The following is a 27033-nucleotide window of genomic DNA, read 5'->3' on the forward strand; positions in this document are numbered from 1 at the left end:
CCCACGGGGCCCCTAAAAAATTTAGAAAATTAATATTTATCTGCCCTTGGTTCCTGTCAAAAATGACAGGTACCAAGGGCAGTAGGACCCAGGGGAATCCCGGCGGGCTCCTGCATCAGCAGGGCCTGCCCAGCCCTGCCCTGCCCCCCATCCGGAAGCCCCAGCGAGGGCTTCTGGCCTGGGACCACATGGCTGCCTCAGCTGGAAACTCAGGAAAGGGGTAGGGGAAGTGGGGGAGGACTTCGGGCAGGGAAGGAGCCTGGGGAAAAGCTGAGCACAGGGAGGGGGAAGTGGCCCCTTGCCCATCCCATGGCCAGCGCCCCGTGCTGCAGCCGCTTGCAGCCCATGTGGGTCTGCCCATGCCTGCTCTGGTCAGGCCTGTGTAGACGGCGAACGGCTGCAGCGCAGGGTACCAGCCACGGGAGAGAGAGGGGCCGCTTCCCCCTCCCGCCTGCTCAGCACTACCTTGTAACCTGGCCCCACGTGGCCGGCTCTGGGGTCGCCCGCTGGGGCTGTGCATGACGACAGCAGCTGTGGCCCCCTGCTTGCTGCGCCGGGCAGTGTGTGCCACTGCCACCTGTGGGCTGCCCAACACGCAAGCTCCAGGTGGGCAGCAGCAGCCAACACTGCCCAGCTTGGCAAGCGGGAGGGCTGCAGCTGCTGTCACCAGGCACAGCCCCGATAGGTGAACCCGGACCCAGCACAGGTCCCAGGCTGGCAGCAGGGTCGGGTTACAAGCTGGTGCTGAATGCAGGGAAAAGCGGCCCCTTGCCCGCCTGGGGACTGGCACCGCATACCGTAGCTGCTTGCAGCCCGCATGGGGCTGCCTGTGCCTGCTCCAGACAACCCCGCGTGGGCTGTGAGTGCCTACAGCAGGGAGCACCAGCCATGGGGTGGGGGAGGGGCCGCTTTCTCTGCGCTCAGCAGCAGCTTCTTCCCTGCTGGCGAGGAGGGGGTTGGGGCTGTGCGCTGCCCCCACCTGTACCATGGGGCTGGGGCCACTGGGAGTGAGCAGGTGTGGGAGCCAGCGGGAGCATGAGGCCTGCACTGGTGTCCCAGGCCAGTGCCAGCGTGTCCCAGCTGGCAGGGGCTCTATGGAGCCGGGCCAGCTCCCATCTCTCTCTCTCTCTCTCTCTCTTTGCTGGTGCAGCCCAGCCGGGCTCCGCAGACCCCTGCCAGCCTGTGTCCTGCTCTGGGCCCCACGGGTGCTGGCCCTGGGCCATTGGTCCCAAGATGGAGACCAGGAGGCGGGGCACCTGTCAAGGGGCGGGGTTACCCCTGTGGCCCTTGACAGCCTGCCAAAACTGGGTAAGCAGCCCTCTGCCCAAAATAATTGCCTGCCCCTGTTGCACACTTTACTGCACACTCTACCAGTTGTTAGCTGTGGAAAAAATGGTCATATTACCCTCTTCTTCCTATTGAGAATTAGCTTAAGTAATTTTTTTGCTAAGTGGCTGAGACTGAAAAGCACTTCAAGATGCAGGAGGCCGCAGGCCCACTACACACTGAGGTGCATTCTTTTAGCAAAAGATGGACGTTTATATTGGAGTGTTGCCTGTCAGTACTCAGCCAGTTTTATTTTTTGGCATGCTAGCACGTGGAACTTTGAAAAAGGGTTGGGGGTTTTAAGGCAGTTTGTAGATGAAAACAAAGACACATTCTTGGATTACTAGAAGTAGGTCAGGGTATTAGGGAGTTATCGTTTTTTGAAAGTTTTAATCTGAACCTGCCAGTTTTTTTCTTTGAGTTTTCTTGTTGTGCCAGAGTTTCTTTCTCCTAGGATGAAAGGTTTCTGGTTATTTTGTTTGCAGTTGTTCATCTGTGGTATTATTATTCACTTTATCTATTTGTTTCTTTCCTTTTCACAAAATGTTTAGCCAACAAACTTTCTACTAAAATAATAAAATCTCCAAACTTTCCACTAAAGGAGTATCTAGACAAAAAAAAAAAGAAGACAACTTTGCTATGGCCTGCATAGAATAGTTACTCTGTATCGCCTCCTTCCTCTGAGCTGTTAACTTCCCTAGGTTTTTCTTTTATTTTGTTCAGGTTTGACTCTAATGATCAGGTGATGACTCTTGTAGCACTTTCAATGCTCAGAGGGACCCCTGCCAATTTTGAGGGTGGGTCTTTGCATCCTGCTTCTCTATAACAATTTCGGTAGTTCTGCTGACTTGAACATGAATATAAAGAGTGTAGTACAGGACCCAAAATTGGAAGGGAAGCAGGTGATTGCATGACTTTTATCACAAGTAATGGAGAGAAGCGGGTTGACAAAAGTCATTCCTTTCACACTTGAGAGACTTGAGCCTTGATAGTGACTTAAATGATAGCCTGCATGTTTTATTTTAAAAGACAACTGTTGTATGGTTAGTTGACATCTTTGTCTACTTTGTGTCTGATCTTTGAGCTCACAGGTCTCCACTTTGCTCAACTAGCTTACCAGCATTACTATCGGTACTGAAGCATGAGAGATTTTTCTTTTCTTCAGGGCTAGAGACAGAAGCTACACACAAACTGGTTTAGGGCTAGGGACAGGCATTATACATAAACTGGTTTAAGTGATCAAAAACTGGTTTAAACCTGTAACAGAACAGATGTTCAGTGTACATAAACCAGTTTGAAAATGGCTGAAACCGGTTTGAGATAAACTTGGTTGAATGTAGTATCAGACTCCCTGGCTGCAGCTCCTGCACAGACTGCAGGCTGCTCCCCCAACTCTCCCCACTACTCCCTGCTAAGCAGGAATTCCCCCTTCCCCTCTGCCTCACTGAGAGGTGTCTGTGTATTAGCTAGCAGCCCACACGCTGGCTGCGGTCTGTGCTGAACCAACGGGTAGAATCAACAGGTAGCTGGTAACGTCCCTCCGTTTTCTTCTTAATGGGGTGATAAACACTGAGTTAGGGGTGATCATAGCATCTAGCCAAGGTCTGACCATGCTCCCCTCAGCTCCGCACTATGCGGAAGGAAAGGGAGGGCTGCTCTAGCACCCGCCAGCTTCTAGCCTGAGCCACTGCAGGCGTGTCTGAGATGTCTGCAGTTAAACTGATTTAGCCTAGCCAGGGTAGACTGACCTGCAAAGATTGAATCAATTCAGGCTCAGGCTTTTTGAATGTCTGTCCCTAGCCTTAGTGATCAGAAACTGGTTTAAACCTGTAACAGAACAAAAGTTCAGTGCACTTAAACCTCTTTCAAAATGCCCAAAACTGGTTTAAGATGGACATGATTAGATGTAGTATCACACTTAACTGATTTTGCTCAAACCAGTTTATGGAACGTCTGTCCCATATCGCCTCCTGGTTCAAGTTAACTCGTAGTCCCCCAGCATCCCATGCTGCTTTGGAGCACTGGGCTGTGCTGTCTGGTCCAGCAAACAGAGTCTGCCTTGCCCCTCTGCTCCCTAGCAGGATATCATTCCTTTGGCTGGCTGAGCAGGGGGTGGGGGAAAAAAACCCCTCACTCCTCTGGCTCAGCACCAAAACCTGAGCTGGGTGTTGCCAGTAGGAAAGGGGGGGGGCCGAGACCCCCAGCTGGGTACTGCCAGCTTGGGGAGGGCAGGGGGAGCTCTGGGGGATGGAGCCAAGGCTTCTGGCTCAGTGTTCTAGGGCCCAGTGCAGGCTGCTTCTCCCCCAACTCCCCTTCCCCTCGGCCAGCCTGGAGGCTGAGGAAGGGGCATGGCTCCCAGCTCTGGGATGTCAGAGCTAAGCCCCCCTCCCCCTTCCACCCCTCTCCTCTCAGTCACACCCTCTTCTCAGCCTCCAGGCAGGCTAAGGGACTCCAGCCCTGCTTCCAGCTCTGGAGGTGGGGGGCAGAGCCAAGCCCAGCTGTGGGCTTCCCCCCATTCAGCCTCAGGGCTGAGGAGTAGGCATAGCTTCCAGCTTTTGGGGCAGAGTTAAGCCCCCTGTTCTGGGCTTCCCTCCTGCCCTCCCCTCAGCCAGTCCCAGGCGGAGGAGAGGTCATGGCTCCTGGTTCTGGGGGCAGAGCCAAGCCTAGGTGCAGATTTCCCTCTGCTGCTGCCTCAGCTGACTGGGAGGCTGAAAAGGGGGGTGGATAAGAGACTCCAGCCCTGCTCCCAGCTGGGGGCAGGGAGGCAGAAGGGGGCAGAGTAAAGCCCTGCCCCCCTCCTGGCCTGTTCCCAGCTGCAGGTTTGGCACCAGGTCGGCAGGGTGGGGTCCCCCACCCACTTGCTCAGTGATCGGGGAGGCTGAGGAGGGGGCATTGCTTGGGGAAGTCCAGCTCTCTGCAGTGGCCAGCAGGCTGGGAGGCGTGCTCTAGTTCCCCCCGGCTATAGGTGTGGGCCACCACAGGACTTTTTCCTGTTTGAAAAGTGAATGTCAGTTCAGTCTGTTTGAAAAAGACTGCAAAGATTGAATTGATTTCAGCCTTAGGCTTTTTGACTGTCTATGCTTAGCCCAGAAGTCTGGCACTGTGGTAAAAGGGTGGGATACCCAATATCCACATTTTGGTGAATGAAGATATGTTTGGTTAATAAATAAGGAACAAGTTTAATATTTAAAGAGCTATGGAAGCTTGTGGGTTGTCGCTGCCTCTAATGAAACTGTTTTTGCTACATTTAAACTAAACATAGTCAGTTTAGAAAGTAGTCTATACAGACCAGCCCCATACCTGAGTTAATTAAGACTTGGAAGTTCCCTTTCTCATTTTACTATAAAATATTTTTTCTACTCATGGCCAAGTTCCTGTGTATAGTTTTTTTTATTGTTTTTTTAGTAAATTGATGAGGAACAAGTGGTCTATCTCTTTCCCAGATAAAACTTCATGATGGAGGAATGTAGGACTGGTACACTTGTGTCACCTGGTAATGTATTTCTCCTTTGTTTTACAGAATATGACTCGGAAACAAAAAGGGTTCAAGACATTCTTTCTGGAATGGAGAAGCCACAGGTAGGTGATCCACATTTATGAAAAAAAATAACTTGCATGACAAGTGCCTTTTTATCTAGTCTGGTGGTAGAGTAAGGGGAGTGTTTTGGAATCATATTAAGCTAGTGTGCTGACAGGATATTTTTATCAGAAAACATTGTTATTGGATGCAGTTGCACATGCTTCATTAGAGGGCGCGTCTACACGTGTGCTTTAATGCGCATTAGCTTATTTTAATGTGCATTAACACATCACCCAAAAAAAGCGTTCTTAATTAATGTGCATTAAAATAAGCTAATGTGCCTTTTTCTATGGAGGTACTAAATTTAATGAGTATTACCCAAGGTGCATTAATGAACATGTAGATGTGCCCACAGCATCCTTACTGAGGTAAACCCACTACTGCATGCAATAGCCATTATTTTCAGGTGTCTTTGCAAGCTGTTGTAGAATCTAATTAGAAACTGTTTCCAGAGCACTCTGAAATTCTTGGACATATGTTTTAATTTTGATAATTTCATTGCCCGTACTCTTGTTACAACAATGAAAGTATTTGATTCTAAGCATGTAGTATTTAGTTTCATAATATTGTATTTATTATTTATATTTAATATATTTAATGCATTCCTTTAATATCACTTCTTTCTTCACCTTTAGAGCGTTAATTTGAAAAATGAATAGAATGTTAGAAGCCACTACTTTGGCAAGAACAGGTCTAATTTGGTTTTTAATAACACCTTACAAATGTGGGAAACATGCTTTGGTTGCAGTGAAGACTCAATCCTTTAGAACAGATGCACCAGTGTAGATGCTGTGCTTCTGTAAAGTTAGGTACTCAACTCGCTTCAGGTGCTGCACTGATCAACGCCTTTGCAAGACGAGTCCGTTAGTAATAACAGAATATATAAGGAGTCCTAAGTCCTTGCTGCCTTGATGTTTTTAGTGATTTATACAACAATTTTTCCCGGTGAGCAACAGCTGCGTCCAGAACGTGATTGACTTGCTGTTCTTTGGCAAGCTCCTCGCCATTGTACTATTGCAATTAATGAGCCATTAGTGGGTATGGAAGAGCAGTGGATAGTTCTGCAGAAGAAAATTGGTCCACTATTGTAATGGATGTGGAATTGCAGTATAATGTAGGAATAATGAGATATAATAACTTCATGAAGACCACATTTATTAACTTTCTAGTGAAGTGATTACATATTGTAAGTTTTGTCTGTAAGGATGTTTCATTATAGCTTAAAATGTAACTAAAGTGACTCTACTTTGAGGGTCTTTGCATCTCTCTTTGAGACTCCCTTGTCTCTAAGGGAGATGTAAGCCTCATTTTGCCAGATTGAGAGTCCAGACAGCAAAAGTTAAAATAATTAAATAGTTAAAAGCCTCTTCTCAGAAGGGGTACACTTTTTATCAGCCAGACAGCTTAACACAGCAGTTTGGTGAAGTGACTCTAGGGAGATGTGTCTTTCCTGAGATATAGGAATTAGGGAAAAGCAGGTGTGCATATAAACTGGTGTATTGTCTGCAAGAACTGTTATCTCCTAAGTGCTTAGTTCTAAATTAATAAAACTCTACCTTGAGAAGCCCGTTTCATAACGGGGAACTTCGTGGCCTGAGCCTAAATCAGACTTGCTGAGGTAAATTAGTATCAGGGAGACAGTAGCACAAAGCAAGGGAATTGCATCTCTCTACCTAGAGACAGGTGACAATTTGAGGCTTGAGGCATAAGAGGGGGTGTACTCTGACAGACCAGAATGGGATCAGAGATGTAGTTAGCCTAGCAACTATGATAACTGCACCATGTAAAATAATGAAGCAGGAGGTTAGATGACAGGCGCATCTACACATCGCCCTACGGTGATGTAGCAACACACTATGTTACTGTGTGCCGTGCTACAGCAACATAGCAATCACATGGGTCTACACATGATAGCCAGCTACATTGCCGTAATGGTGCGTTCCTCCAGTATAGCGAAATCTAACTGTGCCATGCATGTGGGACAGTAGCTGCCTGTGCTGTGCTGTGCTTTCGTACTTCCAAAAGGAAGTACTGCAGCCCGGTGTCGTAGCAACAGCACTGTACGGTGATGTGTAGATGCACCCACGTTGTAGCATTCCCAGGGAATGATTATTTGTTCAATTAGTACAAATAGACTGAACTGTTAGGCTCGTATCACATTGTACTACATTTCAAGTGGTCATGTTTGGCAAAATGAAAATGTAATGAATTATCTTTTTTTAAAATAAAATTTATCACGTGTTTTGAAGGATTGCCTCACCTGTCTGATAGTCCATCACTGGTGAGACTGTTGCCAAGATTCCAAACCCCTGACTAGCCTCAAATGCCACCGGTTTTAAAAGAAACTTTTCTGATATAAATCTTTCATCTCTTCCCCCTGCAAATGCGAGTATGTTGGTGGAAGAGAGGGAATTCCACAATTACATTAACTTGGTCTCCAGGGTTGACAGTATTAGTATTTAGAAGACTTCAAGATGACAAACAATAAAGGTAGTTATACCTTTCAAAATGTTTAACTTAAGAATCTTAAGATCTCTGATCTGAAAACTGTAAAAATATTCTATATTGAAAAGAGACAGTGGAGGTTAATTTTAGAATTGTCTGTGGTTTCCTCTGAGCCCTGTATAATTGCATGCATGGTAACTAAGGTACTTATATTTACAGGCAGAAGGATGCAAAGAATATTAATACCAATTTAAAGTTCTCTGAAACAGTCCAAATATATTTGTATAGGTGTTTGGTAATGCACATAGAACACTCTGATTATATAGTGAGGCATAGTGGTGTACAAAAAAGGTACTTCACTGTAATTTTGACATACATAAGTAATACAGCTGTCCCAGATTCAGGCAAATAATACCTTGTTGTGAGCCTTCAACATTTAATGTGTGCATATCTGTTTGCATACACATAATTGTTAGAGAATGTGTTGTTTAATTGCCAGTACTTCATAGAAACAGTAGACCAGTAGAACACAAAGAAAAGAGGAAGAAAAATAAAAATGTTAAAAGAAATATAGTATTCATAACGGCAATGAGGAAACAGTGAATTAGTTGAGAGCAGTTTTAAGGTTATGTCTGTATTATATTCTGCAGTATAATAGTAGTATATATACTGAAATTAGCTCTAATCTAGCTAGTCTTGGAAACAAAAGCAGTGAAGTCATCAGACTTCAGCATAGGCAAGTGGCCACAGTCCTGGATGTGTTTGTACAGTCCATGCTAAAATCCATATTTCAGTATTCACTGTATTGCTACTGAACCTAACTAGTGTATACGTATGTGCTTGGTAGTCATGCCACCCTTTCAGTACTAGTGTATATACCTAAAATTACATTTTGAAGTATCTAATGTTGTTTTTTGTTTTAGGGAACTTCAGGTGGAAATGTTCATATCAGGTTTTCTCTCATATACAACAACAATTTAAGGCACTGATGCTTCTGTGTCTTAAAACACACAAGGTTATTTGTTTAAATTCAAATCCTGGTGAGTTTTTAGTGGTCAAGGTTACAAACCAAGTGCTTATTCTCAGAACCAGTCAACTTCATAAGAGAAGAGCGGCTGGAAGACAGCCTTCAAAAAAACTGCTAGTGCCACGCTTCAATTGCACTGCAATGAAACAGCAGGTGCTTCCTCAGCCTGAAGAAGGGTATTTATACTCAAAAGCTCGCAAAGAATGTTTCCAACTATATGCATTGGTCTAATAAAAGATAACAGGTTTACCCAAAGAACCTTGTCTGCCTGTGTCCTCAGACCAACATGGCTACAACTGATACCCCAGGGGCTATTGAAACATTCAAATGGGCATTGAAGCCTTTCCACTACTGTTGATGACACCAGAAATGATCCACATGTGTGTTGGGTCTGAGTTCAAATGAAGACTGCTTTTATTCCAGTAATGATCCTGTTCTTGCTGGCTCAGGCAAAGCTGGTGTGGAAATGTTTGGCATTTTTGACTGACTTAGCAGTTATGAGGATTGAAATAGAAAATTTGACCTAGCAAAAGCCTTGAATTCATTTGACCCACAAGTTTTTCAAACATTGCCCTCTAGGGCAGTGGCTCTCAACCTTTTTTGCTCCAGGACCCAATTGTAAATATCAGTGGCCAGTCCTGACCCAGTGCCCCTCACTCCCAACCTGCTGACCCCCCACCCCCAGGCCCCAGCCCCCATGTATGGGGTGGAGGGGGGTGGGAGGTGTGGGGGGTAGGGCAAAGCAGCCCCTTGCAGGCTGGAACTCTGCCAGCCTGCAAGGGAAAAGCCACGGCTTCCCACATTTTTCTCCTTTAAAGGAAAATCCATTTTTAAAGTTTGTTTGCAACCCCCTTGTACATCCTGCGACCCACTTTTGGGTTGCGACCCACAGGTTTAGAAATGCTTCTCTAAGGAACACTTGAATGTTGCTTTCAGTGTTGTTCTCACACACGCAATAAAATCCCAAAGCACAAAAGCCTGATGAATGCCAACCCAAAATTTCGAAGATAATGAGTCTTGCACAGAAACTTTGTTCATTACCTGAATGACTGGAGGGACTGATACTAATCAGTCTTGGAACTTTATTATAGTACAGAGGTTGGGATTCTTTCGTAAGGGCTTTCATAAAATAATTATTTGTACCACCATCTTCTCAAAAGTGTGTATAAAACAGAAACTGACTGTGTAAGCTGAGAAGTTTGCAGAAACTAATTAGCTGTGCTTTTTACTAGCTATACAAAACTCCTTCTGAGAGAGACTCTGCTATTACTTCTCAATCTAAAAAAAAAAAAAAATCTACAAAGTTGAGTACAATAGCTTGTAGGACAAAGTGGCTCAGCTTACCCAACTAGAAAGAATACTTCTGAGAGTGGACCTTTCTGTCTACATAAGCACACAATGGGGACTCATCCCTGTAGATGAAAAGAAACGTTCCAGTTTTCAATAAAGGGTTTCACAAAAGTGTTTATACCTATTCATATCACTGTGTTGGTAATTACTATAATAAATGCCTTGATCTCAGTGGTAGATACATTGAATACCTATAGTAGGTAGTGCACGTTGTAAGTTATGCTCCTTGATTTCTAAGGGAGTTGGCACTGTCAAGCAATATGTCTCTGTATTCCTGAAGACTGAAATGCATGTACATGTTTTGAGACATCTTGTATTTTGATAGGTTGGAATTGGGACAGCTTTTAAAAATAAATTTAATGTTGATCATTATTATTAGTGTAAGTTTTTGCAGTGAAATAAAATAAAAGCATCGTCTTCCTGACAATATCCTGCATATGCTAGGGTGGTCATATATATTTTAGGGAAATCCGAGGGGGGAGGGGAGCTAGGGAGTGTGCACGTGTGTACATGCACATGCATGTACTTCCGAGCCCAGGTTGAGGGGAATGCACAGACTCTGCCTGATTCACGACTGGCCCCATTCCAGCACCTACAGCCACATCCTGGATATGTGCCCTCTGGGTGGGCAGCCACAGCCAGCCCCAGTGTTGCACCCCTGGATTAGGATGTGGCTGGGCCAAGCTAGGCTGTCTGTGTAGGGGTTGCGATGTGGCTAGGCCAGCCCAGTGATGCATGGCTAAGATGCCTCTGCAGGTGCTGGGATGGGGTCACATCCATGAGACAGCGTGAGGCAGACAGAACCTGTGCAGTGCCCCCAGTCTGCAGCCCTGGCGCCAGTGACAAAGGCACCACGATCCCGTGTGTCTGCACAAGTGCAGCCCTACCCCCACGACACTGCAGCTCCCAGGTTCCTGCCGATCCAAGAATTTTGCTTACATTTTCTCTAGCAGCCAGGATGTTGAGACAGCCTAAAAATCCCAGGACTCTGCCAGCCAGTCTGGGACATAGAATCATAGGAAGTTACAGCTGAAAAGGGACCTCAGGAGGTCTAGTCCAACCCCCTGCTCAGAGCAGGACCATTTCCAACTAGATTATCCCAGCCAAAGCTTTTTCTAGCCGGGTTTTGAAAACATCCAAGGATGGAGCTTCTAGCACTTCTCTGGGTAACCTTTTCCAGTGTTTTACTACCCTCCTCGTGAGGAAGGTCTTCCTAATACCTAATCTAAACTTCCCTTGCTGCAACTTGAGACTTTTGCTCCTTGTTCTGTCATCTGTCACCACTGAGAACAGTCTAGCTCCATCCTCTTTTGAACCCCGCTTCAAGCAGTTGAAAGCTGCTATTAAATCCCGCCCCCCTTCTCTTCTCTAAGACTAAATAAGCCCAGGTCCCTTGGTCTTTCCTCATAAGTCATGTCCCTCAGCCTCCTCACCATTTTTGTTGTTCTCTGCTGGGTTCTCTCTAATTTGTCCGCATCCTTTCTGTATTGGGGTGCCCAAAACTAAACACAGGCCTCACCAGTGCTGGATAGAGAGGAAGAATCACTTTCTTTGACCTACTGGCAGCACACCTACCAACGCAGCCCAGTATGTTGTTAGCCTTCTTGGCAACAAGGTCACAGTGCTGGCTCATGCTCATCTTACTGTCCACTGTAACCCCCAGGTCCTTTTCTGCAGAGTTGCTGCCCAGCCAGTCAGTCCCCAGCCTGTACTGGTGCATGGGATTGCTCATCCTAAATGCAGGACTTTGTGCTTGTTCTTGTTCAACCTCATGAAATTCCTTTTGGCCTACTCCTTCAATTTGTCTGCATCACTCTGAATCCTAGCCCTACCCTGCAATGTATCTACTATGTCCAAGTTTCCACTTCTTATAAGCTGCCTTTTTGTGATTTAGTTTACTGAAGACCTCCCTACTAAGCCAAGCTGGTCTTCTGCTGTACTCGCCAACCATCCTGCACATCAGGATGGTTTGTTCCTGCACTCTCAGTAACACTTCTTTCAACTACAGCCAGCTCTCCTGGACTCCTCTCCTGCCCATAAGTTCCCTGAGTGAGCAGAAGTCTTCATTTCTGAAGTCCAGGGTCTTTACTCTGGCAGTATCATTCGTGCCCACATGGATGAGCAGCATGCAGTAGTAGTCAGAGGACCAGTTGAGCCTTGGTAGTCTCTCCGTGACATCTCGGATCTGGGCTCCAGGCAAGCAGCAGACCTCCTGAGACAACAGGTCAGGTCAGTGGATGGCTCCTTCTGTTCCCTGCAGAAGAGAGTCTCCAACCACCACCACCCATTGCTGCTTCTTGGTGGTGGTCATCTTGATTCTTCCTGATTTGGTGAAGTCTGGGCTGTCTTTCTCCACCAATGGAACGTGCGCCTCCCTCTTCTGCTAGGGCTGTATATCTGTTCTCCAGATGAATGACTGCAGGTGGAGATCTTGGCTTGCTGCCATAAGTCACAAGCCTCCAGCTTCCGCCCTTTTGGGTGTCCATGTCCTTTCTCTTCTGTTGCACTGTGTCTGGCATTTTTTCCTCCACAGTCCTAGAAGTCTTCTCCAGCATCCGATTGATGAACGCCTCACGGCAGAGGATGCCATATGGTCACCACAAGCACCCTAAGAATTTTTTTCCAGCCTGGTTTTAGATGACTGGAGTAGATGTCGGTCATCTAAGACCAGGAAAGGAAATGTCCCAAAAGAATTTTTTCTAGCCTGGACAGGCAGTGGAACAGAGTATTGACTTCTCATTGACTTTTGCAGGAACAAAATTGGACCCACTGTCCTTGAATTAGCTGCCATGCCAACTGAAAGAATTCACAAGAGCGGACTGTAATATAAACAGTTCCTTTGTGAGCCGGTTTCTATGCACAGTATCACCAAGGGTCAGCAATCCTGGATCTTTAGTACAAGGTCAAAATTGTCTGACTTAAGGTAACAGCTCCTCTAGTTGGTAGCTGTAGTAAATTCTCTTCTGTGGAACCAGCCTGCACAGAGCTGCACTGTTTTTAGCATAATACACATAAGGGCTTTCCAGAAGAAAGTAAGATTTACTGTTTCTTTTATTTTAAGAAACAGGAAAAGATATGGCTTTCCACATGTCACTGACTTTTATGAAAGGACCAGGCTTTTTACCATATGCAAAGCATATATACGTGTATCCTAGCTAGTAGTCATAAAGGAAAACATTTCAGTAGAACATTGGCAGGATATTTTGTACATCAGGTTCCAAGTCCCTGTCTGAATTTATGAAAAACAGTTATGCAAGCGTATGTCCATAATAACAGAAGAAATCTCATGTTGATGGGTTGATCTGGTATATAGTAGTAATGTATGTCCATATTTCCCCCCCCCCTTTGGTTTGTTTTTTCAATGGTCGTCCTGGCCTATTAAGTGCATAATTTATATCAAAGATACATTTTTAGGTATAAAATATTTATATCATTTCATTTTGTTCATGCATTTATGATATTTTAATTGCTTTAACATATTTGGCTTTTTTCAAATAAAAGTTTGGCTAATCTTAACATGAGCTTTAATAAGCCCAGGTATTTAAAACAAACAGTTACAACACATGCCAAAAAATTGCTAATAAACCAGTAAATCCTAGGAAAATTGGTATAAGACAAACTTCAACAACTTAAAAAAGAAAAGAAAAAAAATATATCAAGCATGTCTTGTTTTACCACTTTTCATGTGGTATGGAACAGATTTTCATTTTGGCAAGACTGTGTTTACAGCTATAAATTAAAATGTTGAAAATGGTAAGGGTGTGTGCAAGTGAAGATGAGAGAGACTTTGTGTTTTCACCTCCTTAACAGTACTAAAAAGCTCTGATTTTAGGTCTCGTAAGGAATTTGTGGTATTGATATATCAAAAAATAGGGAACTTTTCAGGTGGAAATGAGGCATTTTTCAGATGAGACATTAAATATTCCATGTTAAGTATAGTCAAAATTATTTCTTGTATAAAGCCTAGGTATTTAAACTCTGATATTCTGACCACATTCTTACTGAAACTTAATCTTTTTCAAACAATTTTGGTTCTTAAGTTAAATTCCAAGCACAGTTGCACAAATTAATCTTGAAACTAATGTTGCCATTGGGTGAAGTTTCACATTCTCGAGTAACCGTATAGAAAACTTATAACTGAGGTCACATAAAGACATTCAGTTTTTCCTTGAGTTCTGGGAGAAAACATTGTGTATGTGTCCAGGATTTTCTCCCAGAGCAAAAATGGCCACTCTAGGAGGAAAATAACCTGGAAACGACGTGAGTTTCTCCTAGAAGAGCAAAGGTCTAGATATGTTCTCCTATGAGAGAAACTATAGCTCAGTCCTCCAGCATCCCAAGGAGCTTTGCTCTTGTAAACTGCCCCCCACCTCCCAGAAGTCTGGGTCAGTCGATCGGGGTGCCCTGTGGACTGCTGCCATCTGTCTTTGGGCAGACTAAGGGGGCACGTTGGCTGTGCAGCATGAGAACTGCAACCTCTCTGTTCTTCAGGGGCTTAACGTTTAAATGTTTCTTCCAGAGGTCTCTGAGTAAGTCTACCAGGGAAACAAACCTGGGAGAATTTTTCCAGATCATTTGAGCCTAAGTTTCTTAACCATTTGTCTTTTCTCACCTGGAAAAAGCAGTGATTTTTTTTTTTTTTTTTTGCTATGCAAGAATTTTAGAGAATTCTGCTAAAATGATAACACTAGTTTAAAGCTGAAGTGTAGGAATAATTAATAAGAAACCCATAACTTTGTTTTGTAGGATGTAATTTCAGATCTTCCTCTAGGCTGTTGTGTTTTTCACCTCTACATTTTGATATTTCAGTTTTAGGGGAATGGCTGCTTTTTTAAGTTTAAGGTCAAGAGGTTATGAGGCAGAGCCCCAAGGATCACAAAGTGATTATCAGGAATTTTTTTCAGAAGAGATGCACAGAAGTACAGTACTTTTCTTTCCAAGATAGTCACTGCAAGTAGAGATTCTTAGAAGCATTCAAATGTTTGTTTGTTTTTTCTTGGCATGCTCTCAGAAGTCTGTTCTGTCAAAAGGGGCAGTAGTGGAGGACCTTATGTAGAGAAGCTGAGTCATTGTTAGTGCAATACTCCAAGTGCTTTCCAAACCTCATCTTCAGTAAAGAGTCCACTAAGGCTAAGAACAAACAGTCAAAAGCCTGAGGCAGAATCTATTCAATCTTTACAGATTAGTCTAAACCCTGAAGACTAAACCAATAAGCAAGTGAACAGACATTCACTTCTGATTCCAGAAATGCAGCCACATGCCTGCACTGGCCAGGGAGTAGGGAGGGGGTTGCTAGAGCATGCCTCCATGCTGGCCTGGAGCAGACAGTGTGGGCCCAGGCTAGCCTGCCCACCATGGTCAGGCTCATGATCACCTCTTGGCCAAACTGGCCAGTTGTGGCCTTGGCTCCACCACGATCCGCTGGCTGGGAAATTGACTCCGTGGTCGGACCCAGAGGGTTGTAATTGATGGCAGTCACTCATCGTGGTGCCCTGTGACCAGTGGGGTCCCTCAAGGCTCGGTCCTTGGACCCATACTGTTCAACATCCTCATTAATGATGTGGACATTGGAGTCAGGAGTGGACTGGCCAAGTTCGCCGATGACACCAAACTTTGGGGCAAAGCATCCACGCCAGAAGATAGGCGGGTGATCCAGGCTGACCTGGACAAGCTCAGCAAATGGGCAGACGAGAACCTCATGGTGTTTAACAGGGAAAAATGCAAGGTTCTCCACCTTGGGAGGAAAAACCTGCAGCATCCTTATAGGCTCGGCAGTGCTACGTTGGATAGCACTACAGAAGAAAGAGACTTGGGGGTCATGATTGACCACAAGATGAACATGAGCCTGCAATGCGATGCTGCGGCTAGTAAAGCGACCAAAACGCTGGCTTGCATCCATAGATGCTTCTCGAGCAAATCCCGGGACGTCATTCTCCCCTTGTACTCGGCCTTGGTGAGGCCGCAGCTGGAGTACTGCGTCCAGTTTTGGGCTCCACAATTCAAAAAGGATGTGGAGAAGCTTGAGAGAGTCCAGAGGAGAGCCACGCACGTGATCAGAGGTCAGGAAAACAGATCTTACAATGATAGGCTGAGAGCCACGGGACTCTTTAGCCTGGAAAAGCGCAGGCTCAGGGGTGATCTGATGGCCACCTATAAGTTGATCAGGGGTGACCACCAGGATCTGGGGGAACGTTTGTTCACCAGAGCGCCCCAAGGGATGACTAGGTCGAACGGTCACAAACTCCTGCAAGGCCGTTTCAGGCTGGACATGAGGAAGAATTTCTTTACTGTCCGAGCCCCCAAGGTCTGGAACAGTCTGCCAGCGGAGTTGATTCAAGCACCTACACTGAACACCTTCAAGAGTAAATTGGATGCTTATCTTGCTGGGATCCTATGACCCCAGCTGACTTCCTGCCCTTTGGGCGGGGGGCTGGACTTGATGATCTCCCGAGGTCCCTTCCAGCCCTGATGTCTATGAAATCTATGAAATGGCTGGGGGGAAGGAGTTGGGGAGTTTTTCTGCAGGGCAGGTACAAAGAATCCTGGGGTGGTGGGGGTCTGTGAGTTGACTTGAATATGGAAGGGACAGAAGTTCAATAAACTGAGGTTAACCTAAATCAGTTAGGTCTGATACTACATCCATCCAGATTTATCTTAAGCCAGTTTCAGCCATGTTGAAAGTGGCTTATGTGCACTGAACTTCTGTTGTGTTATGGATTTGAACTGGATTCTGATCACTATATTAATTTCTGTCTCTAGTCTAATAGAGCTGCATCCGTTGGCCATCCTTGTATAGAAGGCTTATATTGCCACTTCCTGAGTTAATCTATGCTGTCTGCAGCTATCGTAAACTATCTGGATCTTTGTTCCTCTTTTCTTAGCCAGCTTCTTGTTCAGGATAGAGATTTAGCTTTCATGATTAGCTCTTGGTATTTAAAAGTAATTTTCTTTGTAAAGAGCAAATATATTTTGTATACTAATGAGAGAATTCCCAGTAATTGTTATTTCTTTTATAGGTTACAAATATTCAAGCAAGAACTGTTTTACTCACATGGTCCCCTCCTACTGGCCTTTTAAATGCAGATAGACACAATAATGGCTTGCCTTACACCTGTACTTATGAAGTTGCCTTATCAGATAAAGGGAGGGATGGAAAATACAGGATAATTTACAGGTAATAACCTACTTTTTCACATGTATTTCTCTTTGTGTCTTGATTTTTAAAAAAGTTGTCCTGTCTTGCAATAGATGAAAACTTCATAGACTGTGCAGTCTCCCAGTAGATCCAGTCATCCTTATGGAGCAGGTGACCAGAAGGGCAAGCTGTGCACGGCCAAACTTGTCTGTTATAGTCCCTACCACTTGTGGCCTGATAAACTGTAAAGATTACGGGTGCACTAATAAAGATGTTTTTTGCTGATTTATTAACTAGCCATATCAGCTGATACCAATCCAATAGCCAATATGCACCCCAGTAGCTTGGAGACCAGCATCCTGCTGGTAGATCTGTGGGGGGAAGGGGCATGGGTAGGGAGGAGTGGGGGGGCATGGGTGATGAAGGCTCCCACAGTGAGGGAGAGAGTGAGGCACGGGCAGGCACTGCCCTGCTGGGGTAGGGCAAGGCATGGTACAGCCACAGGCAGCTCATCTGGGGGGCATAGGAGAGTGGGGAAGGGGCGGCTCCCACCACTGCATGCACCCCCAGGAGAGGCATGAGGGCCATGTGGCCCCTGGATTTGTGCGTGGGGCAAGAGTGAGTTGTTGTCATCGTGTTCCCCCCCTGCCCCAACAGGCTCACACACCAGATGCTCCTCTCCAAGCTACAAGGCTGCATTTCTGGCTGCATGCATGTTGTGGCTGCACACAGCATTTATCAGTGATATTATTGGCTACGCTGAGCAAAAAAAGCCAATTGCTGATGATGTAAATTTTCCTTTTATCAGTGCTGATCTGATATGAACCTATATATCAATGCACCTCTAGTAAACATGGCCCTGGATGTATTAGTTAACTTACAGGATTTTTTTAAATTAATATTTCAGCATCTGAGGCTGGAATCGGTTGGAGTTTTGCTGCTGTGCTGATGCTCTTAGGACGATGATGTTCTTAGTAGTAAGACCCTGTTATGGTCCTGAAGTTGGGCATATATTGGCAAGAGAAGCTGAAATGAGGGCCCAAATGAAATATCAGTGCAAGATGCAACAGTCCACACACAGTTGTTAGAATCTTTTGATATAATATTCGTCACCCCAGCTTGATTATTAAGCATTTTTAAGTACCGTAGGTAATTTCCAATAATGAGAGTAAAATAACAAAGCTAGCATGGAAGTGACTAAGGTTCAGTTCCCAATCACCATAAATTCAATAGCTTGTACTAAGTATGGTTCTGCTTTTCATGATTTATTGATGATTTCTTTCTGCAGTGGAGAAGAATTAGAATATAACCTGAAGGACCTTAGGCCAGCAACAGATTACCATGTCAGGTGAGCTGGTATAATTCTGAATGCCTCTTAAAAATAATCTGTTCAAGCTTATAAAAAGAAAATATGGGGGTCTCTTGTCTAACTCCACAAGTCCTTAAATAATCGTTAGTATTATTTTAGTCTCTTAGGGCACTTTTACATGTGCTCCAGGGGCAGGAGGGGTGGTGCTTTAATTAGAGTAGCTCTAAGAACCACTCTAATTAAAGCGCCATAGTTTTTCGAGTATCAGTGCCCTCATGCTTCAAAATAGCAGTGGGGGCACTTGAACTAAAGCTCATCCCATTTTGAAGTGCTGGGACGCTGATACACAAGATATGAGAGGCTGCTGGAGAGTGGTAATTACCATGCTTTGGCAGACTCAATTAATAGTCTGCATTGTAATTACAGTGTGTCGGAGCAGCCTCTGAGCTCATGTACAGACGCCCTTAGGCAATAGATTTTAAGAGAGATTTTTCAAGATAAGTATTTTATACCATCATTACTAAAGAAGAGGACAAGGATAAATAACTCTATCAACTGAACAGAGATTATATAAGAACCAAGGGTGGGGCTTGTGCGCAAAAGTAGGAGACTTCAAGTTTAAAGAAAATGATTGGTATGTGTTCAGACTAGCATGGTGGGTTTTTTGTGTAGAAAATAAACCAGTCTGCTCTCTTGTTTTATTTTAAGCAGAACAAGTTACCTTATAAATGAAATGTCTTATTCTCAGTCTATCAGCCTATATTTCTTTCACGTTTACTGCTTGCTAAAAAATGTGTGTCCCCTGCCAGTATCCATGTAATTTAGGTTTGTTCTGAGGCTATGGCTATACCTAGATCTTAGGTTACTAGTGAGAATTACATTTTTTTTAAGTATGTTCTAATAGTAGACATTTGGCTATAAAAAAACTTAACTGTGATAAATCATCAGGGATCTGGGTTTTCTGTTTCCCATGGGGAAATGGAAAAAAAACCCATGTATTTCCCCTTTTACGTGAGGAACAACTGGATTTTTCATTTTAACAGAAAAACGTGTAGGTTTTGCACTTTTGTAAAGAGCTCCCTGCAGGCTGGCGGGGTTGCAGCCTGTAAGGGGCTGGGGGGAGCGGGAGGAGGGCAGTCAGGGTACCACGTGCATGTATATGCACATGGCCGCCAGGCACCTGGAGAGCAGCTCCTGCAGGTAAGATTGGCGGGGGGCAAGTGGAGATTGAGGCCCCCCATAGGGATGGAGGGAGGGAGCTGGGCAGGGCTGGGGCTTGGGGCCTGGAGCTGGAATGCATGGGCCCAGGGCCCTGGCAGGGAGCGGGTCGGGGCTGCGGCCAGTTCATCTGGGTGACAGTGGAGTGCGGCTGGCTCTTCACTGCTGCATTCACTTTCAGGGAGGGCGGGGGGGACCTGTGCCCCCCAGATCTTTGCACAGGGTGAGTGTGGGGGCAGGCTGCCCTCTGTGGGCTTGGGCTCCCTGTCCTGCTGCCCTCCCTCAGGGCCTCTGCAGCCCAGCAGGCAAGACCCGGTGTGGCAGGGCTGGGTGGGGAAGCTTGTTGCCACTGCAGGCTCCACACTGCCCTGACGACATGTCCCCTACCTGCCTGGCAGCAGGGGGGGCAGTCACTACCTCACAGGGGGTTGGACTTGATGATCTGCTCAGGTCCCTTCTGACCCTACAAACTATCAAACAACTGCGGGACAAATGGGGCATGTCGTCGGGGCAGCGCGGAGCTTGCAGGAGCAACGGGCTTCCCCACCCAGCCCTGCTGTGCCAGGTCCTGCCCGCTAGGCTGTGGAGGCCCCAGGAGAAGGCAGCAGGATGGAGTGCCTGAGCCCACAGCAAGCAGCCCGCCCCCATACCATGCACAGATCTGGGAGGCACCGGTCCACCCTACACACCTTGGGAGTGTGTGCAGGAACAGGGAGTCACCCCTCCCTGCCTCCCCCCAAATGAGCCCGCAGCAAGCAGCCCGCACCCGCCTTCCCCATGGGCAGTACAGTTGGAGCAGAGCCGGGGCAGGGCTCCATGCTCTACTAGGCTGCAGCAGCTGCCACCTCCCACGGGGCAGCCGGGGCTTGGGCACTGCTGCAGGGGGCTATGATACCCAGGTCCCTGGCCCCATAACCCAGGCATCTGGAGCCCACTCTGTCAGGGCTGGGGTGTGGGGGCAGGGGACTGTGGGTCAGGGACAAGTGGCACCAGTGGGGCTGGGGGGGGGGGGTACCAGCAGGGCCAAAGGATTGTGGGGGGCTGGGGGGAGTGAGGGGCATCAGCAGGGCCAGGGGATTGTGAGGGCGTGGGGAAAGTGTGGGGCATCAGCAGAGCTGGACGGGCTTTTGGATGTGGGGGGGAGTGAGGGGCCTGGACCTGTGTTCTGTGAGCTAAGGGGGAGCTCTGATTTTTTCCATGATAAAAAACCCAAAATCAAATATCGAACTTTATAAGTATTTAGAATTTATTTTATTACAGCAATTGAGTCATTGGTAGGCTTCCGCCTTGTTTTAAAATTGTAAATATATCCATAAAACAGCAGTTGATACATATTTACATAATGTTGCTTCATTTTAATTGTGGATTTTGAGGTCTTTATCAGAGCTAGTGGGGGGAGAGTTAAATCAGAGAATTTACAATTTTATCATTGAAAACCAGAATCCCTGTAAATCAGTAACAGAGTGAAGAGATGGAGAATTAGGAGCACTGAGATACTGAGAGGAAAAAATTGCATCTGAAATATTACAATTTATGTGGAAACACAGTTATAAGGAAAAATATGACTCTTTTTAAGTCTACATTCTTTTGAATCTGTTTACTCATATTGCTAAATTAGCTTTTTTGTGGGGCTAGTGTTGTATGTGATGCATACAAGAAATGGTGAAAGGATGCAGACTTCACACACTACCGTGTAATGGGTGACACACACTGTACAAACAGCTCTATATATTCTGTAAAGCTGACTTGGTATTATAAAAGACTTTACAGAGCAGTATGTTTATATACATTGCTTTAAAACTGTTGAATTAGCACCGGAGTTCAGGTGCATCATATTTAATCTGGGTTTTAGAACTGTATGGGGTTTTTTGTTTTTTTTGCACAATTTAGAACTATTAATATGTGCTTCTGTTTCGCACACTATTTTAACACCATTTTTATTATCAGTGTTTTTATTAAATTTGCAAAAGCATAGGCCTTCAATATACATCCTGTCTGTTTAAGCTCCGTATCCTTATAAAAATATCCTTTCACACTTTATGGATGTTGTTTCCTTCTGTTTTCTAGACAATGGCAAAGTTTAGCATGTTTTACCCCTATCAAGTCTGCTGTTTCATGCAGTTTCCTAACCCTAATAAGCAAAGAATTGCTTCTGAATTTAAAAAGTCAAGCACTAATTTTTTGCAAGTGATATAGCTTTCCTTAAAAAAAAATGCCGGGGTCTAGGAATACCTCAAAATTATTTTTAAAATTGTGAGGTTCGAGAGGTTAAATAACTAATAATACTGTCTCAGTCCCTGGAACGTGTGTCATTCAGGGTCCAAACAGCCATCCCAGGAATACAAACTCTCTGATAGTAGCAAGAAGAAAGTCATCAACTACTGCAGAGCTCCCTGCTGCCAGCAGGTGAGCATTATTTGTAAAGCAAACTTCACTTGCAAAACAGCGATAGTGTTACAAGCAGTATTGAGCTCTAAATGCCCTTGTGGATATTTGCCCCAGTGCCCTGGCTAAGTTCCCAGTCATTTCCATTCTGGATGCAGAAATTTCTCTATATTTTCCCTGCCCATTTGCCAAATTACAAATCACTGGTGGACAGTTGGAAAAACTCTGATTAAGAGAAAATCAGTGGCTGCCAAAAAGAAAAGTAGGCCCTGACAGTGGCAACACAGAAAATAATAGGGGAATCAAGTGGCATTTAAAAAAAAATCAAATAACATGTATTTTCTTCTACCTGTTTTCCCTGGTGAGATGGGGTACATGTATTAAAGTATCTGGAAGTAAATATGTAAAGTAAATACATTTGCACACCCAGGCTGTTGAAGGCTGTCCTAAGGCTGTTTAGTCCTAGCAGTATTTCTAAAGGCTTTCATGCTCTCACTCAGACACAGTGCTTGTGAACAGTTTTTTTTTCCTGGTAGATTAGGCCCAGAGATGGCTCAGTGTCTTGCCAGCATAGTTTCACTCAGAAACTACATCTTTGCCTTTCTCTCATCTTACAAAAGGAGACATTGCAGCCACAGTAGATAGTAGCCTCTCAAGCTACTCGCCATGGCATAAGTTCACCCACGAAGCAAGCTGCAAGTAGGCAAAGAACAGTTTCTAACTAGAGGGGAAATGCAGTGCAGTTGCTTATTAGCTTGTCCAGAAAGATGCTTTTCATGGACCAACTTAGTCCATACTGCTGTCTGCTGCTGCTGATAAAGTTGGCTTGATTCTTGGCTCCAGTGTTATACAGGATACACATACATGCATGAAGTGAATCCAGCTGCCAGGTAGGGACTCCATTCGTTAAATGTAATGTGTTCTCACTCTTAGTTGAAGATAAATCAGGCGGTTACACAGGAGCACGAGTGGTTTTTGTACATTGCTCCCAGAGGCTGAATACAGTGTAGATGGCCATTGTGCATAAATTGCTCTTATCTGCTAAAAACAAATTTAGAAATTGCCCATTTTTAAACCCCCACATTCAAATGCACAATAGCTACAGCCAGCCTCAAGGTCAGTGTCTGGTCACAGGATAAACATTATTAGAGCAGAAAGCACTGTAGTTCTGCCTTTCTTTTCTCCTCTTTTTTATTTTCTTTTTCCACAGCTATACAGAGCACATAAAAGGAAAAATAATACAGTGAAGTTAAAGGGGAAAATCTGACTATGAGACATGAAAATCTGCAGCACTATCCAACTGTGTTTTTTTTCACCAATCCTTGGCAACCTCTGTTAACATTTTTTAGTTGAAGTCTATAGGCAGTTATCTGGGCTTTTGATGTGGAAGGTAACAATGCCTCATCTTCTGTCTTTGGCAGTTGCAAGTAGATCCTAGCTGCATTAAGGTACATCTGATTTGGTTTCTTGTGGGTACCAGGACAGCCTGATGGTCCCTCTCTCTCAATCCTCACAGACAGAATCAAATCCTTACTCTTCTATGTTAACCCAGTGAGGAAAGCATCCCTAAAATCAGCACTAAGGTCTAGCAAAATGAAGGTCCTCTGAAGGTTCCTTGCTAGCGTATGTCTGCATGGTGTAGTGCTATATGAAGGTACCTGTGCTAGCTCTGAGTGAGCTAGTACACCTCCAGTCCAAAACCCTAGAGCTGTGCCATACAGAAATGCTAGCCCAGGTCCCTGATTCTATATAACCATAATAGTTAGGCACGCCACTTGGGTTAATTCCTCCTTCTTAGGCTGAGCCTACTTCTCAGCAGGGCTAATATGTCTATGTGGAGCACTGTGCTGATATGGCTTCTGCTTATGGAACTAGCTTGGGTATCTCTATATGGCTCTGCATAGTAGTAGACTTGCAGCAAGAGAGACAGCTCCCCGTTCTCACAGTTACGGAAGTTCAGATCATACCCTGGCCACCTAAGAAATCTCTTAAGTTTGAAGAAGGTGGTGGTTCTTCAAAAGTAACGGATGAAGCGACCCTGAAAGGTCCTGGAGAATTAGTAGCTCCCTGTGCAGAGGCATCTTGTCTGGGAGTGGTAAATTAAGCTGCTTTGTAGGAACTGATTTCAGTGCAAAGTGAATGTCTTCCTCCCAAGTACACAAAATGTAATGAATTGCAACTCCAGTGTTCTGCTTGTTAGTCCAAGCCCCATGTACTGTTGTTCTGTTGTATTAGTCTTTTCCCCCCAGAAAAGTTGCTCTGTGAAGTAAAAGGTTTATCTTGTACACTGAAGCTTTGGAAAGAAAAATAATTAATTGAAATTAGATATCAGCACCTTCAAGATGAACCCAGAAATCATAGAATCATAGAGAAGTGGTGCTGAAAGGGATTTCCAGAGGTCTTCTAGTCCAGCCTCCATACTGATGAGAGTCTGCAAGTCTGGTTTGGGGGAGAGGAGTTGTAGCAACCCTCTACCATTCTTCTCTGTGCATGCCCTAAACTGATCTCGGTGGTGGGGATTATCCTTCCGGGGTCACTTGGGAAAGGGTGGGGGTGAGCCTGGTGGTTACCATTAAAGCAGTTTCACTTTTATAAGGAAGATGATAGTTTTATAGCTGGTGGGGCAGTGTTTCTAAGGATACTAATATTCAGATTATCATTGCCTGAACAGAAACCCAGTAACAGAATTGTATGTTTAGTCAGCAGTGAATGGGTTAATAAGATTCACATCTTTTTCTGAGCAGTCTTATTTTGAAGGAGATTATAGCACCATGGGCAAAGTGTCAAGCAGTGGCCAAGAAAAATCATGGCAGAATCTTCCATCAGTGGAAGGAAAACACAATAAATCAGCCATCTGTGGAAGCAGTTACCAAACACCATCTTCTGCTGTGTATTATTTTGAACAGTCATATTGGATGAAACATCGAGAGAGAGGCTGGGATGTGAAAGAATGGTCATAAATGTGTATTGTATGATGAATGTTTTGCTAATGAGACTAGCTGAGGCAGTCCATAGTTCCTTTTCTAGTTGTCAGCAAATTCCTAACCTGTGTAAATGCGTGTTCACTTTCAGGGTATATGCAATGTACAATTCAGTAAAGGGATCCTGTTCAGAGCCAGTTGGCTTCACCACTCACAGCTGCGCACCAGAATGTCCCTTCCCACCCAAACCCTCACACAGGACCAAAACTTCACTAACTTTACAATGGAAGGTAAGTAGCAAATAATGCAAATCTAGAAAAACAAAGTAAAAGCCCTGTATTAAATAGATGGGGCTGGTGGTGGGGCACTTAAAGATGCATGCTCACAGTTCCAGAGTTACAAGTTCAGACTTGGGGCCAGACTCAGGCCAAAGACTTTCCCCAGTCAGCTGAAATGTACCTGAGCTTTTCAGGCTGGGAAGTCAGAGGCAGCCACATATGATGCTGGCCACATTGTTCCCCTCTGCGCTGTCAGCTACAGAAGCTGGTATGCCTTAACCCCATTAGCCCAATTGGCTGCAAGGATCCAGCAGACCTTTGACCCTCTGCATTAATTATCGAGTGCTGTGATACCTTTGGTTTCTACTAAGTGGCTTGAGGTCACTGGGCTGAGGAACCTCTGCCAAGAATTAACTTCATATATATTTAAGTGTATATATGTAATTAGTTTCCCTTTTTTTCTCTTCTTATCCATTGTAAAGTCTGCCAAGTGTTGTGCAAACACAAGCTCTGGTTTCACTTTAAACTGCAGTCATCTGGCTGAGAGTAAATGTGTGTTTTTTTTAAACTTGTTTCCAAGCGTTCCTTTTGTTTGTTGTTTGTTTATAGGCACCCATTGATAACGGTTCAAAAATCACCAGCTACCTTTTAGAATGGGATGAGGTAAGCAGCAACTAGCCACAGAAACAACAATTATTTGTAAAATGATATGCTGATTTTTACAAGTAACTGCCATGTGAAGGAAAACAATTAAATGCTGGGGAACTTAAAAATGGGAAAATGAAAGCTGGCTGGCATAGGTAGAGCATGCACTAGGAAACAGGAATTAATTTTCATCTGTAGGTCTTATGCACAGCAGTTTGTCTGCTTTGTTTTAGATGAATGGCTTTCCAGTCAGGTGCTCAGCGTCAAAAGTTTATTAATGAGCTTTGCCAATTACTGTTTCTTTCTTTGTATTGCAGCCACATCTAGGAGCCCCAGTTGTGATCCCATTGTATACACGCTGTACAAACACAGAGCAAATCCCTGTCTCGCATGAGTTAGGACCTCATTCCAAAAATCCATTTAAAAAAAAAAATTCCCACTGATTTAAATGAATGCCATCTATGTATTGGCAGCAGTGTGCTGGTTGCCTTCCAAACACAGGAAAGGTGATGAGGTCACTGCCTCAAAGACCTTGCCTTCTAAATAGACAGCATGTTCTGGGGGGAAGGGAAGGTATGAGATGCTAAGACTCTCCTGGTGCTATGATTTTATATTTTCTTCCTTTATGCCAGCATTGTTTTGCCAACACAGCTTAGGTCTAGGGAATGTAGGCTTTATGGCTGAGAGAACAGTTTCAGAGTTGTGTTATGGGATTTCAGGTCCAAGGCCAGCATGGCAGAAGGTGTTGAGGCAGGAGTTAGAGAGCCGAAAAGGGGTGCTCGGTTGTGCAGGCGGGGAAAACTGCTGCTGACCACAGTGAAGGCTTTTTGGTGAGGAGTGTTCAACTGCTGCATGACAGCACTCTTAGCAGGTGGCACTTGGACCCACGCACTGTGCAAACATTCATTCTGTGCACTGTTGCAGCAATGGGTCCTATATAATGAGAGACCCACTGGACTAACAAATCAAACAATAGCTTTGGAATGGCTTGTTGCCCACAACAGACAATTAAAGGAAAGGTTATCAACTGGGGAAAGAATGGGGAAGTGTGAGCTGGAAAAAACACTACTTTGAAAAGATCTAATCCAGGAGAGTTTGATCCGTTGGCCTCAAAAAACATCACCCCTATGCAGGGTGGCCCTGACCTTTTCCGTTCTTTCTCCTGAAAAATTCCTATCAAATTCAGTGGGAACATGTCACCAAACAAATGTGAGTTAGGAAAAATATAGGCTATTTCCAACATAAGAAAACCACAGGGAACCCCTATTAGAATACAGATGTAGGAAACTTGTATCGGATCATTTAGAGATGAATCCAAAGTCCCATGACTTCATGAGAATTACATAAGAACAAAAGGCTTCAAAGTAGAATAACAACAAGACTTTGCATCTACGTAGTATTATTCATCTTCAGA

General features: G+C 44.8%; 1 protein-coding gene across 6 annotated transcripts in view; it reads left to right on the forward strand.

Annotated features, from left to right (window-relative positions):
• FNDC3B (fibronectin type III domain containing 3B) overlaps positions 1-27033 on the forward strand; it is a 354050-nt gene that overhangs the window by 232419 nt on the left and 94598 nt on the right. For all 6 annotated transcript variants that reach the window (XM_090051042.1, XM_090051040.1, XM_090051045.1 and 3 more), the window contains 5 exons: positions 4847-4905; positions 16745-16902; positions 18152-18211; positions 24848-24986; positions 25584-25637. In XM_090051042.1, coding sequence (XP_089907168.1) covers positions 4847-4905; positions 16745-16902; positions 18152-18211; positions 24848-24986; positions 25584-25637 — 470 coding nt within the window. The remainder of the gene's footprint in view (positions 1-4846; positions 4906-16744; positions 16903-18151; positions 18212-24847; positions 24987-25583; positions 25638-27033) is intronic.

This window comes from Crocodylus siamensis, chromosome 6, assembly GCF_052110815.1.
Source record: "Crocodylus siamensis isolate JL-2025a chromosome 6, ASM5211081v1, whole genome shotgun sequence".
NCBI lineage: Eukaryota > Metazoa > Chordata > Crocodylia > Crocodylidae > Crocodylus > Crocodylus siamensis.